Genomic DNA, 14,940 nt, shown 5'->3' on the forward strand with positions numbered 1-14,940 from the left:
TAATTGGGGCTGGTTGAATGCAGTGAGATGGGAAGATGGCTCTTGGGAAAAGAGAAGGTGCAAAGGATTTTTAAATGCCTGGCTTTGCAGTGTGATGAGAACCATCAATGAATCACTGAATCTGGGTGTCAAGAAGGAAGGGTCAACCTCTGCTCACTTGTGCCCTGGAATAGGTCAAGGGGAAAGGGATGGAAACTGCAGCACAGCAAATTCCAGCTCGGTGTGAGGAAGAACTTCTTGACTGGAAAGACGACAGAGCACTGGCACAGGTTGCCCAGAGAGGTTGTGGAGTCTTTCTCTGGAGCCTTTCCAGCCCTGTCTGAATGTGTTCTTCTGTGACCTGTGCTATATTCTCTGGTCCTACTCTGGCAGGGGGATTGGACTGGGAGATCTCCATAGGTCCCTTCCAACCCTTAACACCCTTGATCCTACTGTGGGGAGATTGGTAGCTCAATGTTACTTGTTACTATAGAGCCACCAGTCAAACATACTGACATCAAAAGTGAACAAGCTACTGTTTCTTATCCTGCAAGCCATACTGCTATAGTTGCAGTAGAAGGGAAGAGTGGTATAGTTGGGGTAGAAGGGAAAAGAAGTCCAGAAAAGTTTTGTTTTCATGGAAGAAAGCAGATGTACGGAGTAAATTTAAGTTGCTTTGTGAGCTGTAGGCCAATATTCCACCAACATTTTACACAAAGCTGTTGCAGTCACTTTCAGGTTACTCAGAGCTGTCACAGGTAAGGCAGTGCCATAAGAGTGTATGTGTGCCTGCTTAAATGCTTTTGTTTGTTCCTGCATTAGAAAGGTAAAGGTCACCAGAGCTGAATGTGGTTTTGCAGATACAGTTCATTTCCAAGAACAGAGACGGGCAACAGGCTAAAATGTGTGTGTAAGAAAATCTGTTGTTTATTGTGCAGAGTGTGCTTCTGCTAAAGAGAATGAAGGCTCTTGCTTCTCTGCTGCTGGAAGGATTTAGCAGCTTCCTAATACTATGAGCTTGTGACTTTCTTTAACATGAGATTCTTTCAGAGACCTATTTCTACTTTACCACCCATTACCATCATGATCAAACTCTGCATAGCAAGGATGCTTTTTGAGACCACCCTCTGAAACTATTGAATCTTTAGTACACAAATAGAACTCCTTCACTCCGATTAGAACAAGTCATAAGAGACAGTGCCTCGGTGCATTGTCTGAATAGTGCACTATTTTGGGTGCTTGCATCATTATCCTGGGTGGGTATCATCTTTGAGGGCTAAGTCTGGAACCAAATATGTGTTATGGCCCATATTGGGGGGTTCTTTTAAATTTGAAGTCCATTGGAACTAATCTGTAGCTTTTGAATTCAAAAAGGAGCACTAGGTGTGGGTGTTTTTTCTATCACAATAGTAGATGATTATAGCAAAGGTTGCAACTGGTAGCATTTGATTCTTGAAAGCTGCTTTCTGTTCTGAAAATAGAAGAAAGATGCCTTTAGGAAGTGTGTTACTGTGGCATTTTTAAATGTAGAGCACTGCAATGTGGCTAGGTATGTCTGTGGTTTCTCTTTTTTGGGAAGTATTTCCAAGCTGAAGTCCCAATAAAGCAAAGGGTCATTCACTCAGCTCAGGATTTCACCTCTGCATATTCTTGTTTGGCTGATAAATGCAGCATCCTTCCTTTTAAGGGTGAGGTTAAAGAACTGTGTATGATAAATTGAATTGATCTGATCTTTACACTCTTGTGCAAGAATAAAACTGAATAGTGTGCAGTTTTCTTGTCCAATCAGACTTCCATGTTGCTTGAGAAGAACTTCTGTCCTTGTAAGGTATGTTTCTAAACAAGTCCCTTTTCACTAATGCACCAATTTCCTAATGGTTTGCCAGCTATACCCCAAGGAATTGTCTTGCTGTTGTAGCTATGGAATTTACTGTTCTAGAACTTGACAATTTCTTCCATTCATTAGAACTGCTGCAGTTAATATTGGTGCTGTGATGAATCTACTTTTTAACTGAAACCGTCTGCTTAGCTGGTGAACTCCATGTTCTCATGACTTCTGAAATAGGTTAATGTTTTTAGTCACCTGGAGATGCTGAAGTCCAATATAGGCTTTCACATCTAAGGTAAAAGCTGGGCTGGATAATTAGCCAGTTGGGTGATTGGAAGGCCTGGGGTTTATTCAGCAGTAGTGTCTGGCATAAATTGCATTTCAATATCACAAATACTGTGGTGTTGTTTTACTTTGCTACAGACTTGAGTGCAGGCAAGTACCGAGGTGTGCTGGTGTGACACAGTCTTTGCCCTGCAGCACAGAAGTGATGGCAAGTAACACACACAGCAACTGCAGATTGAGATGGAGTCCAGAGTATAAGTGAGATAACATAATGCACAGTGCCCTTAGCCTATGTGCAGGCAAAGCACAGCAGAAAGTCAGGGAGATACAAACCCAAGCCAGGGAGCTACTCTCCCATCCCTCCCTGTCCTGCTGCCATCCCAGTGGAAGAGAGACAGCACCCAGAAACCTGGAACTCAAAAGCAGTAAGCAGAACAGGAAGCCTTTTGGATTACAATCTCAACTTCAAGCCCCAGGATACTTTGCTCCAGTCAGCACTTCAGTTTTGAAGCTGGTGGGAATCACAGAATGTCAGGGGCTGGAAGGGACCTCCAAAGCTCATCCAGTCCAACCTCCCTGCCAGAGCAGGCTCACCTATACCAGATCACACAGGCACAGATCAGGCGGGTTTTTGAATGTCTCCAGAGAGGAAGACTCCACAGCCTCCCTGGGCAGCCTCTTCCAGTGCTCTGTCACCTGTGCAGGGAAAAAAATCCTCCTCATGTTTATTACATGGAGGTTCTATGCCTGAACTTCCACCATTGTCCCTTATTCTGTCATCGGGCCCCACTGAGCAGAGCCTGGCTCCAGCCTCCTGCCACTCACCCTGCACATACTGATAAACATTGATGAGGTCACCTCTCAGGCTCCTCTTCTCCAAGCTAAAGAGCCCCAGCTTCCTCAGGCTGTCTTTGTAACAGAGATGTTCCATTCACTGCATCAACTTTGAGGCTCTGCACTGGACTCTCTCAAGCAGTTCTATGTCCCTCTTGAACTGGGGCCCCCAGAACTAGACACAGTACTCCAGATGTGGCCTCACCAGGGCAGAGTAAAGGGGCACAGAACCTCTCTCGGCCTACTCACCACAGCCCTTTTAATCCACCCCAGAATGGCATTGCCCCTCCTGGCCACAAGAGCACATTGCTGGCTCATGGTCAACCTCCCATCCACTAGGACCCCCGAATCCTTTTCCCCTTTGCTGCCATCCAACAGGTCAGTCCCCAATCTGTCCTGATCCTTGGGGTTGCTCTTTTCCAGGTGCAAGACTCTCCCCTCACTCTTGCTGAATTTCATTAACCTTCTTCCTGCCCACCCCTCCAGCCTGTCCAAGTCTGGCTGAATGGTAGCATAGGAAGCAGGATTGCTCTCTACAGCTCCCTAAGCTAAGGTTGGAGCAAGGAAGGGGCATCCTCTACTCCTTGGGACAGGACCAGAAGTGCTTCCAAGCTGCACCAGGGCAGGTTCAGGATGGATGCTAGGAAATATTTCTTTCCAGAGAGGATTCTTGAACCTTGGAATGATCTGCCAAGGGCAGTGCTGGAATCACTATCCCTTGAGGTGTTTCAGCAGCCTGTGGAGCTGGTGTTTAGGGACTTGCTTTAGTGTTGACCCTTCAGTGCTGGGTGGAAGGTAGGACTGGATGAACCTTTAGGGCTCTTTCAACCAGATGTTTGCTGTGATTCTGTGATGGTATTGAATAGTAGCAGATGAACACTCAGCCTAGGATAAGACCAACAATTTCTAGGAAGATTTCTGACTAGTTCTTATTCACACTTGACTGTGAGGAAACAGACTAACAGAATTGCATACTACTATACTGGTCTTGTAAGGCTTCTAATTCTGTACATCTTTGGCTTTTATAAGTAAAAATACAATATTGAGCCACTGGCTAAGTGTCCTGCAGCCCTCAGGCTTGGAACTGTAGTGTACAAGTGTGGGGGGGACAGTAAGCAGTGATGGCTCAGCAAAAGAGGTGTCTGTTCTGTTCTTTTCACCAAAGATTATCTCACACATATGCCCAGGTGCTGCTTTTAAGCCATCTCACTAACTTCAGGGATAAGCAACTGGTATGAATCTGTCAATCAAAATACAAATAGACTTGACTCATTTATGTTTGAGACATTGTGGTTGTGACTGGCTTCTTTTATTAATGCCAAGAAGAATTGGAGGTAGGTGGTAAATTGAGGAGGAAAAGAGTTTCTAAATGTCAGTCAGTCATGTTGTAACAAATGGGTCTGTGTGAATCCTGCAGTGCCTCTATAGTGTGTGTGTGAAATCTGGGAATGTGTGCAACTGAGGAAGACATCCAGTCCAGAGACCTTGAAGACTTAGATTACTTACACCCCTGCATCAGAGGGTGAAGGCCAACTGTTGAAGCTATTCTGTTGACACAGCTGTCAGATAGCTGAGGTGAATTCTGCTCTGGGTGATGGTGGATCAATAAGGTTCAGAAGGGGTTGTTAAAAATGCTGAATTGTTAGTTTTGATCAGAAGAGAACTGCTCCTGTCCTGGTCTAAGTAGTGCTTCATGAGAACTCCATCTTTTTGGAAGCTTCCATCTGTTCCTACTGCTTGTATTGCAGTAATGCTATTTATTCTGTCCAGATACTGATCTGGTGCAGGGCTTATTCTGCAGGATTTAGTGATTTAGTTCTTGGCAGACATACCCATTGTCCAGAATTAATTGCTATGAAAATACTGCAATTGGAGAAGTGAAACTTTCCTCTCTGTGAAACATGTTGCTTTGTTCTAAATGTTTTTCTTTTCAATCTCAACTACTTTTAGCCTGCTTTTTAACAAGACAAATTTCTTCTTCTGTAGACAACCCAAATCTCTTGAACTGAGCAGTTCTTGAACTGAAATCTCCCCTTTCACAATTTGATTAGGTGAGGATGAGAATTACCAAGTAGGTGTAGGTATACCCTGTGTGAAATAAGGAAAACTACAGCTGAAAGCTTGTTTCTAGAGCAGATAGCAGGAGTAAGGTGAAGAATTATGGATGGAAAAAGTGATGAGGTGGTTACAGAGATTTTGAGCTCTGGCTAAGGAACTAATAGGAGGTGGTGAAATTTAGAGGATCATGGGGTAGCCCAATTTACATGCCATTGCCTGGGGGCTTCTTTGAGACTGTGGGGAAGGTGGTAGGGTTATTGACTTGTTTTCCACTGGAATTATATGCTCTGCATAAATTCCTGGAATTAATGGTTTGTGGCAGCCTGGGACTAGTTCAAACCAGAGCAGTACCAACTTAGCAAAAAGGAAATACAGAGACTTAAATTACTTTGTTTGCCTGATTTGACTTTGCTGCTGATTCTATTAGCCTCTGGACTGCAATGTTAGAACATTTTGTTTGAGATTAATCAGTCACAGTAGAATTAATTTCAAGCTCCATAGTTTACAGCACTTGTGAAAAGGGCCAAGCATGAACGGTAGTTAGACTGGGACAGGTAGGTTTTGTGCCTACTGGGAGCAGAAACACTTGGTGTTCTTTGCAGGTCATGCAGCATACCCCAGCCCAGTGTAGCCTTAGTTAGGTGTCCTCAGTGGTAGGTTTTTATACCAGTGAAGCAGATTTGCTTTGAGTGCAGGGTGTCTATTTGAGTGCAACTGGAACCCAAAAATGTAGCAGCAATGGCAAGCAAAATTCCACCAAACTTTATGCTAGTGAGGACTGTTTAAAATGGAGCTAATGAATAGTTAATTGATTTTTATCTGTTTTTTTTTTTCCTTTTTTTCCTGTTGTTTCTTATAAAACCTCTGGCTAAGCAGTTGGGAGATCAGTCAGAAGAGCAGGACTTCTAGAGACTCTTTTCCCTTGACCCCATTAAGTTGGCAGAGCAAGTTGTGGTGGGGAAGATATTTTTTTCAAGTGCCTTGTAAAGGATCAAAAAGTGTTGCTTTTGCAGGATTGTGTTAGGAGGTAATAACAAGTTTGGAGTAAGTGTGATATATTTTGAGGACTTCAGTATCCTATAGAGTAATCTTGATAATTTGCAGTTTCATTTTGATTAGTTGATGACTGCTTTGGTCAAAAGTAATTTGTTCACTTCAGGCTTGAAAATGGTATACATAATATTCCTGGGTATTCATAGAATCATAGAATCAACCAGGTTGGAAGAGACCTCCAAGATCATCCACTCCAACCTATCACCCAGCCCTATCCAGTCAACCAGACCATGGCACCAAGTGCTCCTCATGTCCTTCCAGAAAGCCCCCAAAAGTCCTGAAGCTGCAAACAACTCATTTCATTAGTAAACACATTTCACTGTGGCTGTTTGAAACTAGATACCAGAGGATAAAAATCAATTGTCAGACTTAAGGTTGAGGTTTGGAATCTAACAAGAGTCTGGACTTGATCTTAAAGGTCTTTTCCAACTGAAACAATCCTGTGATTAGGAAGTATAACTCTGAGTTCTTTGTGCAGGTGGGGTGTAAAACAAGCAATGATGCAGCCTGAAAACCACCTTCAAATCCCTGCTCTTTGCCATTAAGTACCTAATAAAAGGGAAGCAGGTGATGTTTGCTAATGGTAGCAGAAGGTGATTGTCAGGAAGTAGGGAGATGGAATATACTGTATTACCCATGGAATATGTTATACTACTGTTGTGCTGACTGGTGTTTTGGTAGAACTAAATCGTAGTCACCTGTATGTACACTTCTATAGCTCGATGGAAAGAGGAGGAGAAACAGCAGCTGTCTTCATTCTCCTGGACAAAAAGTAGTGCCAGAAACCTCGGGTTAGAACAAAGTGTTCCTCACCCTGTTCTCTGCCTTTTGAAAATGTAGTTCTGCAGCAGCAGCAGTGAACTGGGGGGTGATCCTACATGCAGCCTTAAAACTAGTGAAGAAAACCTGGGTGGAGAATAGGCAGAGCAGCCGAGCAAGAGGGGCGGGGATAGGAAAGAAGTAAAGGCTCTCTGTGCTGCCTCCCCTTCCTCCTCCTTGCCGATGGCTGGGCAGGCAGCAAAGGACACACTTTCCTCTTGCTTGTATTGACTTTCTGTGCAGTGTTTGAGTAGCAAGAGTGAATACTGCAGCCTGATGTACTGGACTTGGAGAAGTGCAAGACGTGTCAAAGTAAAAACAATGCTCCCTTTGAACTTGGATGTCTGCTTTCCCTCTGCTGTGCGTTAAGTCCGCAGCTGAGTGGATTCTCGTCGGAAGCTAGCACCTAACTTGCTCTCTGGGGGTGGTTCTGTGTGTCTCTCTTCCTGATGGATTTTACCAAACGAGAGTTGTGTCCCATCTTTGTCGTTGTTAATTCACACTGTTGCTGCTGCCGCAAGGATTGCGCTAAAGAGGTAAGGAAGAATTTCAGCTCTCTAAGGTGTAGCCACGGGAAGGAGTTCTGGGAGCGTATCAGAGGGTTTGATGCATCTGCTGATTGCTTTATGTTTTCATAGCTTGAGTGTGCAGCTTTTCAACCTGACTGTACCTTTTTTCCCTGTAGCTTTTTTTGAATGCAGATTAAAACCCTGAAGAGCAAAATCAGAACAATTACTGCTTCTGCAGTAATATTCCACCTGTGGTGTTAATCCAAATCAAACTCTCCTTTACATTTAGGACACTACATGTTTCTAGGCAGAAACTGTGAAGAGAAGGTGTCTGGATAGCTTCTACTTTGGTGCTCAAAATACCTTGAAAATCTACTGTTTGAGTACTTAACCTGCTTTTAGATCAAGTAGCCCTCCACCATATAGATGGGCATGTTGACTTTTGGAGCACACCTTCTTGTGTTCACATGAATAAGATCTGATAAAATCACAGACTTTATCACATCTGAGACAGGAGAAATGTGAGCTCCCTTCCTATAGTTAACATGAAGACTGAGATCAGTGTTGTTTTGCATCAGTTGCACTTTGTGCTACCTACGTATGCCTGTGCTTCAGAGGTGCTCTCAAAATGTGAGTGTTCAGCAGGTTTGAAGCTGGCCCTTTTTTCATAGGAAGCAGTTCTAACCTTGCTGACTACTGCTTGGCCACTTTTTGTAAGACTTAAAGCCAATGCAACAGCATAGGGAAGCAAACTGGGGACCTTCATCTTGCTGGGAGCTGCTGCAGGCTGTTTGAAGTCTGATAAGCACCATAATCTGGTTCATTATGCAGCTGTGCTGGCCAAGGGGAGGCAATGTCACCTGTGTGGGAATGGGAGACTTGCTTTTAGCAGCAATTGCATTTCATGCTGGTTTAGATGGTAGTTTGAGATGTTGATGACTTTCATGTGTGCTTGTTAAAGCCATCTACATTTGCATGCTTTTATTTGTCCCCATCAAGATCTCTTCCTTCTCTTTCTTTAGCAAGCTCAGAAAAAAGGCTAGGGGGATTGAGTGGTTAGTTACTATTAAACTGCCAGTGGGAAGTAGGTCTAAAGGATTTGAGATGCTTATGATTCTTCTAAGGAGTTTGGGGAGCAGGAGAAGTGAATAAAGATGTCAGCATCTTGCAGTAACTGGTGAGAAACAGGAAGGACAGAATGGCTGAGTATGTACCTGAGTGCCTTGGGGTTCAGGAACTAATGACCATATGCTTGGCCACACAATGCATATGGCCTTAAGGACACATCAAGGTTGTGAGCTGCAAGGCCTGGCCTCCCTTTGTTTTTTCTGTGGTGGCAGATTGAGCTCTATGGGCATCTTGAGGTAGAAAGGGTTGATCTATTGATTTTTATCATCTGTGGTATCCTTTGTCTTGTGAAAGAGTTGGACACTTCCCCTAGTGCTTGGAGGAAGAAAAAAAAGACAATCCAATTTTCAAAAGCACTTACAAAAGTACTTCAGCTTGGCCAGCACTGTAGACTAGGCTCAGGCAACCCTTCTTATGGACTGTGGAACAAGCTGAGAAACAGGCAACTACTTCAACATGAGAAACCTCTGTCGTGTTTAGGCTCTAGTGTGAGTCTCCCAGCTTTTTCTGAGGAGCAGTTAGGAATACAAAAGCTATGCTGGACAGGCTGGCAGAACCTTCTCTTTAAATGAATTCTTGCTTGGGAATGTAGAAAATGAAGTAGTGGAAATAGCCATGGTGGAAGGGCTTGGAGACTTTGGATATATATTTAATTTCTTTCAGAGCAGAGAAACACAGAGTCCCAGACTGAGGCACTGAATGCATTTGAAATTCATTCTTAGCTTTACCTTTGCAGACTTTGTGCAAGAATAAAGCATGTGGGAAAGCAGTTACCAAAAACCCCTCACGTTCTGGCTTTTATGTTAATGTTTTGCTGTACCGGGTGTCTTCCCCAGGTTTTGGTTGACTGAAATGACATTATCACAGATCTGACATAGGATCACAGGATGTTAGGGGTTGGAAGAGACCCAAACAGATTATCGAGTCCAACCCCCCTGCCAGAGCAGAACAATACTGTCTAACACAGATCACAGAGGAACACATCACGACAGGCCTTGAAAGGCTCCAGAGAAGGAGACTCCACAACTTCTCTGGAGAGCCTGTGCCAGTGCTCTGGGATCCTTCCAGTGAAGAAGTTCCCCCTTGTGTTGAGGCAGAACCTCCTGTACTGCAACTTACACCCACTGCTCCTTGTCCTATCCTAGGGAGCAGTGAGCAGAGCCTGTCCCCCACCTCCTGACAGCCCTCAGATACTTACAAACATTTATCAAATCCTCTCTCAGTCGTCTTTTCTCCAGACTAAAAAGCCCCAGGTCTCTCAGCCTCTCCTCATAAGCCATACCTGCAGGCTGCTGCTACATCTGGGGCTTGAGCTACATGGGAGATACAGATGTATTAATGTTTGGCAAACTTAGTTTCAAATATATAAACTAAGCACTTGAATAATTATTTGATAGGGTTATATGTGTGTGTGTGCATAAGAGAATGTGTAATCTTGTATGGAAACATCTCTCTCCAGATATACCTGAACTTCTGGAACCATTTTAAACTTAGTGGTAATTAAAGGTGTAGGAGCAGACCCACGTGCAGGCAGGTACTTGATGCCAACATTAAACAACAAAACTACTTTTATAAGTCCCTGTAGTGTGTAGGGCTCTTTGATGTACTGTGAAGGAAACTGAGGATTTATGGTATGACCTGGTTGCAGAATTGAACTTGCCTGTACAACTCTAACTTGGTGTCTTAGGTGAGGTGTTGGTCTTCAGAAGCCTTAATGTTCATGGAAGCATTAAGCTAATGGTCACTGACACTGTGTTTTGAGGCTTATTCTAGTCACTATAAACCTTTCATGTCTGTGAGCTGCATAAGAGGAAATTTTAGAGCAAAGGAATAAGCAGCCAGAATGCTGCTGTAACAGGAAGCTTTTTGTCAAGTGCAAAACTGTGTCTTGCTATAGGTTTGGGCTTTTGTCCTTTGAAACAACCCCAAGCAGCACTACAGGCTGGGGACAGAGTGCTTGGAGAGCAGCCAGGAAGAAAGGGACCTGGCGGTATTGGTAGATAGTAGCTGAACATGAAGCAGCAGTGTGCCCAGGTGGCTAAGAGAGCCAATGGCATCCTGGCCTAGGTCAAGAACAGTGTGGCCAGTAGGACAAAGGAGGTTATTCTTTGCCTGTACTCAACACTGGTCAGGCCACACCTTGAGTGCCGTGTCCAGTTCTGGGCTTTTCAATTCAAGAGAGATGCTGTGGTACTGGAAGGTGTCCACAGGAGGGCGCCAAAGCTGGTGAGGGGCTGGAGCACAGCCCTGTGAGGAGAGGCTGAGGGAGCTGGGGGTGTGCAGCCTGCAGAAGAGGAGGCTCAGGGCAGAGCTCATTGCTGGCTACAACTCCCTGCAGGGAGGCTGCAGCCAGGTGGGGTTGGGCTCTTCTGCCAGGCAAGCAGCAGCAGAACAAGGGGACAGAGTGTGAAGTTGTGGCAGGGGAGGTCTAGGCTGGATGTTAGGAGGAAGTTGTTGCATTGGAATGGGCTGCCCAGGGAGGTGGTGGAGTCGCTGTGCCTAGAGGTGTTGAAGCAAAGCCTGGCTGAGGCACTTAGTGCCATGCTCTGGTTGACTGGACAGGGCTAGGTGCTAGGTTGGACTGGATGAGCTTGAAGGTCTCTTCCAACATGGTTGATTCTATGATTCTATGAAAGATTGCAGTTACAGCACCTCTGTGGTGACCAAGAGTGCTGTCCCTCTTATTCTACTCTGAGTCTTGTGTTTGCATCTACGAAGGCTGATGTTTACTGGATGAGTGCAGTAGAGAATATTTGAGGTAGTGAACAGAAGTCATAAACTGCCTTGCTTGGCCAAGGGAAATGTAGCTAATTGTAAATGGAAATTATTATTGTGTTAAATCTCCATGATCAGCTAAATGAAGGTCTGTAGTTGCAGAGGGTCTGCTTTAGGCTTGAACCCTTCAGTTTCAAGACTTGTTTCCCCCTGACAGTAGAGGAGGGATTGTGTTTTGTCCCATTTCGGTGGGCAGCAGTATCAGATAGGATGCTGGAAGAAGTACTTTCTGATTAGGATACAAATCATGCTGCTTGCACTGCTTCATCTATTTCTGTGCTTGAGACTGTGGTTTTCACTTTCTGCTTAGTTGTGATTTCCCAGTGACATGGGTTCAGATATAGCAGGTGAATGATTCCAGCATTGTTCAGCTTTTGAACAGGATGTCTTTATCCTTTCTCATTCTGCTGTCTTAAATACAGGCTCTGAAGCTAAAGTTTGAATCAAGTAAAATTGAGAGCCAGACTTTGCTGTTGTGGATAGTTGCCTCCAAAAAGGAGCTTCTGACTGTAATTAAGTGCTCTCTGGCTGCAGTATTTTGCTGAATTCCAGATGGTTATATCTCATGGCCTGTGTGCTTTGCAGATTTGAGTAGCTGATCATACTGAGGTTTTTGTCTTGCTGTCCCTCAGTGCTATCCCATTGAGAGACAGCATGCTTATAACATGTGTTGGAAAGGAGATTGCTGTGCATTGTTGCAGGGCTTTTTGTAAAGGTCTGTATTGCTAAATTCATCTTCCTGAATTCACAACAGCAGAGTGGTTTGAATGTAGTAGGTCTTCTGGGGAGAACTAAGATACAAGAAAGCAGTTTTTTTTTTATTTTCCTTTTATGAGGGGGGTTTGTTTAAACGTTGAATGATGCCTTCAGATCGTTCTCAGCTAAGGCTTGTCCTGTAAAATCAACCTACACTTCATGTAATAGCAAGTTGGAAACGTTGTGGGAAACAGTGGAGTCCTGAAGACTGTTAAGTTAATCATGTGTTCGTGCAACAGTGTGACATGGGAAACGTTTCCTTCCCTTCTTAGCCCTGTCTGTGTACTAGCCTCTAACCACCATAACCTCCAGGAGAACTAAATAGTTCTCCTATCCTGAGAACCTAACTGCCAGAGGTTTCTGTTACAGAGGTGTAGCTGAGAAGTGGGGGGGAGTTTGCAGAAGTCACTAGCAAACAGCTGAACAGTGAGACTGGGCTCCAGTTTCTCTCTAGTGTGCACTAGTACGATATTCAGGCCAGCTCTCTCTTGACTAAACAACAGTAAAACTCCTCCCAGGTGGGCATTCCAGTTTCTCTGTTTTATGTTCCAGGGTGTCAAGCCAGCCAGCTTTGACAAAGTAGCAATCCCTGAAGTGAAGGAGATCATTGAGGGATGCATCCGGCAGAACAAAGGTGAAAGGTAAGCTCTTTCTTTAGGGAGCTAAAGGTGGAGTCTTTCATCTGTGGTGTCAGACCCAGTTGATTCCTCAGGGCTTCTGTGTTCTGGTGACAGTTGGGAAGCTGCAGTTTCTGTTCTTTGGTAGATTCATACTCAGCAGTTGTCAGGAAAAGTGCAAATGCTGCAGCAGCCACCCCCAGCAGTTCAGTCAAAAATTCTGCTGCTTCAGTTAAAACTCCGACCTAGTCAGCAGCACAGTGGAGGACAAACCTTTGGGGTTCCCAGGTATTGTTCAGGTGGTTTGTTGTTCTGTGATCCGTTGTTTTTCCTGTCCCTTGATTTCGTTGGCATTTCATGGATAAGTATTTTGAGGTCTCTATTTTGGTAAAAATCCTTGCTGCTTGTTTCCATCTGCATTTTCTGCAAGGTGACTTCTGCTTGAAAGGATTAACTTACACCATTAGGAGAAATCTAACTGCTCTGTGTTATTAATGAGCTCTGGTTTTTGTTTTGTCTGCTTTTACATGGTCGTTGCTTACTGACTGCCCTTGGCCCTCTTTCTAGCCTCCTGCTCTTTGATTCAGAATTTGATCAGTTTATGGATGTTTATTCATCCTGTTCTATTAACTCTTGAGGTTCTACACCTGATGTTGTCACTGGATATCTTTAACTTCTACTCTTCTTAGTTTTAAAAAATTCCTCTCCATTTCAAGTTGATTCTCTTCTACATGGTCGTTGCTTACTGACTGTCTCATTTAAGAATGTATCAGCCTTTAAGCCCTCTTCTAGCCTCCTGCTCTTTGATTCAGAACTTGATCAGGTTATGGATGTTTATTCATCCTCTTCTATTAACTCTTGAAGTTTTACACCTGATGTTGTCACTGGATATCTTTGATTTCTATTCTTCTTAGTTTTGAACAAATCCACTCCATTTAAAGTTGAATCTCTGGTGGCATATCACCTATTTCTTGCCATGTAGTTTAAGCTGTTCCCTTTTAGGCTGCTTCTGGTCATGCTGAAATTTGTTTCTTCAAGCTTTCTTGCTGTTTTAGTTAATATATGTATGTCCTCTTCAACTGGCTGGAATCTGCTACTACTTGTGTCCAATCTGCAATGCTTTTTTTGGTCCATCTGTAGCACTGATCCATTTTGTTTCTCCATCATTCTTCTAAAGAGAAATTTGAATGATGGGCTGCTGGCTTGTGAGAGAAGTGCAAAACATAGAGAATAAGCTGAAGGGATTATCCTTAATGTTTAATGAAAGCCTGTTAACTGTGTCTTTTCCACCTTCTTTCCCAATAGATATGCTATTAAGGACCTTTTGAATCATGCTTTCTTCCAAGAGGAGACAGGAGTACGGGTAGAGCTAGCAGAGGAAGATGATGGAGAAAAAATTGCCATTAAACTCTGGCTGCGAATTGAAGACATCAAAAAGCTCAAGGGCAAATACAAAGATAATGAGGCAATAGAGTTTTCCTTTGACTTGGAGAGAGACGTCCCAGAGGATGTAGCACAGGAAATGGTAAGTGTTGGTAGTCTTACTGAGTCTCAGAAGCACCTCTGACAGTGGAACACAGTCTGTCAGCCCCTGTGTTTGCTGTCGTTACCCTCTAGAAAGAGAACAAATTGAGGAGTTGGTGAGTGAGAAGTTAGTGCAAGAGCAGTAGCACTGCAGCAGCTGCTGCTGTGACAGTCTGAACTCTAAATGTACCCTCCTCCTTCAGGTGGAGTCTGGCTATGTCTGTGAAGGGGATCACAAGACGATGGCCAAAGCCATCAAGGACAGGGTATCTCTGATTAAGCGAAAGCGAGAGCAGCGTCAGTTGGTGCGGGAAGAGCAGGAGAAGAAGCTTCAGGAAGAAGGTAGTCAGAAGCAGCAGCTGGAGCAACAGCAACCGTCAAGCGCTTCCCAAGCAGGGTCAAAGCATTCTCCATCTGTCACTGGTACTACTCCTGTCCCTGCTACTTCAGCATCTGTTTCTACACAAGTGGAGCCTGAGGAGCCAGAAGCCGATCAACACCAACAGCTGCAGTTCCAGCAACCCAGTATATCTGTTCTTTGTAAGTGTGCCAGCTTGCTTGCTTAGGAACTCTTGCCCTTGCACAGCTCTGCCATACCTTAGATTCATGAATGGGCTGCCCAGGGAGGTGGTGGAGGCACTGTCCCTGGAGGTCTTCAAGAAAAGACTGGATGAGGCACTCGGTGCCATGGTCTAGTTGACTGGATGGGGCTGGGTGGTAGGTTGGACTGGATGATCTTGGAGGTCCCCCAACCTGGTTGATTCTATGATTCTAT

At 44.3% G+C, this 14,940-nt stretch overlaps 1 protein-coding gene across 11 annotated transcripts in view; it reads left to right on the plus strand.

Moving 5' to 3' along the window:
• The window catches only part of WNK1 (WNK lysine deficient protein kinase 1), a 118,296-nt gene that overhangs the window by 52,902 nt on the left and 50,454 nt on the right, over window positions 1-14,940 (plus strand). For all 11 annotated transcript variants that reach the window (XM_064155667.1, XM_064155676.1, XM_064155668.1 and 8 more), the window contains exons 5-7: window positions 12,577-12,665; window positions 13,947-14,166; window positions 14,369-14,705. In XM_064155667.1, the coding sequence (XP_064011737.1) occupies window positions 12,577-12,665; window positions 13,947-14,166; window positions 14,369-14,705 (646 nt within the window). The remainder of the gene's footprint in view (window positions 1-12,576; window positions 12,666-13,946; window positions 14,167-14,368; window positions 14,706-14,940) is intronic.

The sequence above is a fragment of the Pogoniulus pusillus genome, chromosome 15 (genome assembly GCF_015220805.1).
Source record: "Pogoniulus pusillus isolate bPogPus1 chromosome 15, bPogPus1.pri, whole genome shotgun sequence".
NCBI lineage: Eukaryota > Metazoa > Chordata > Aves > Piciformes > Lybiidae > Pogoniulus > Pogoniulus pusillus.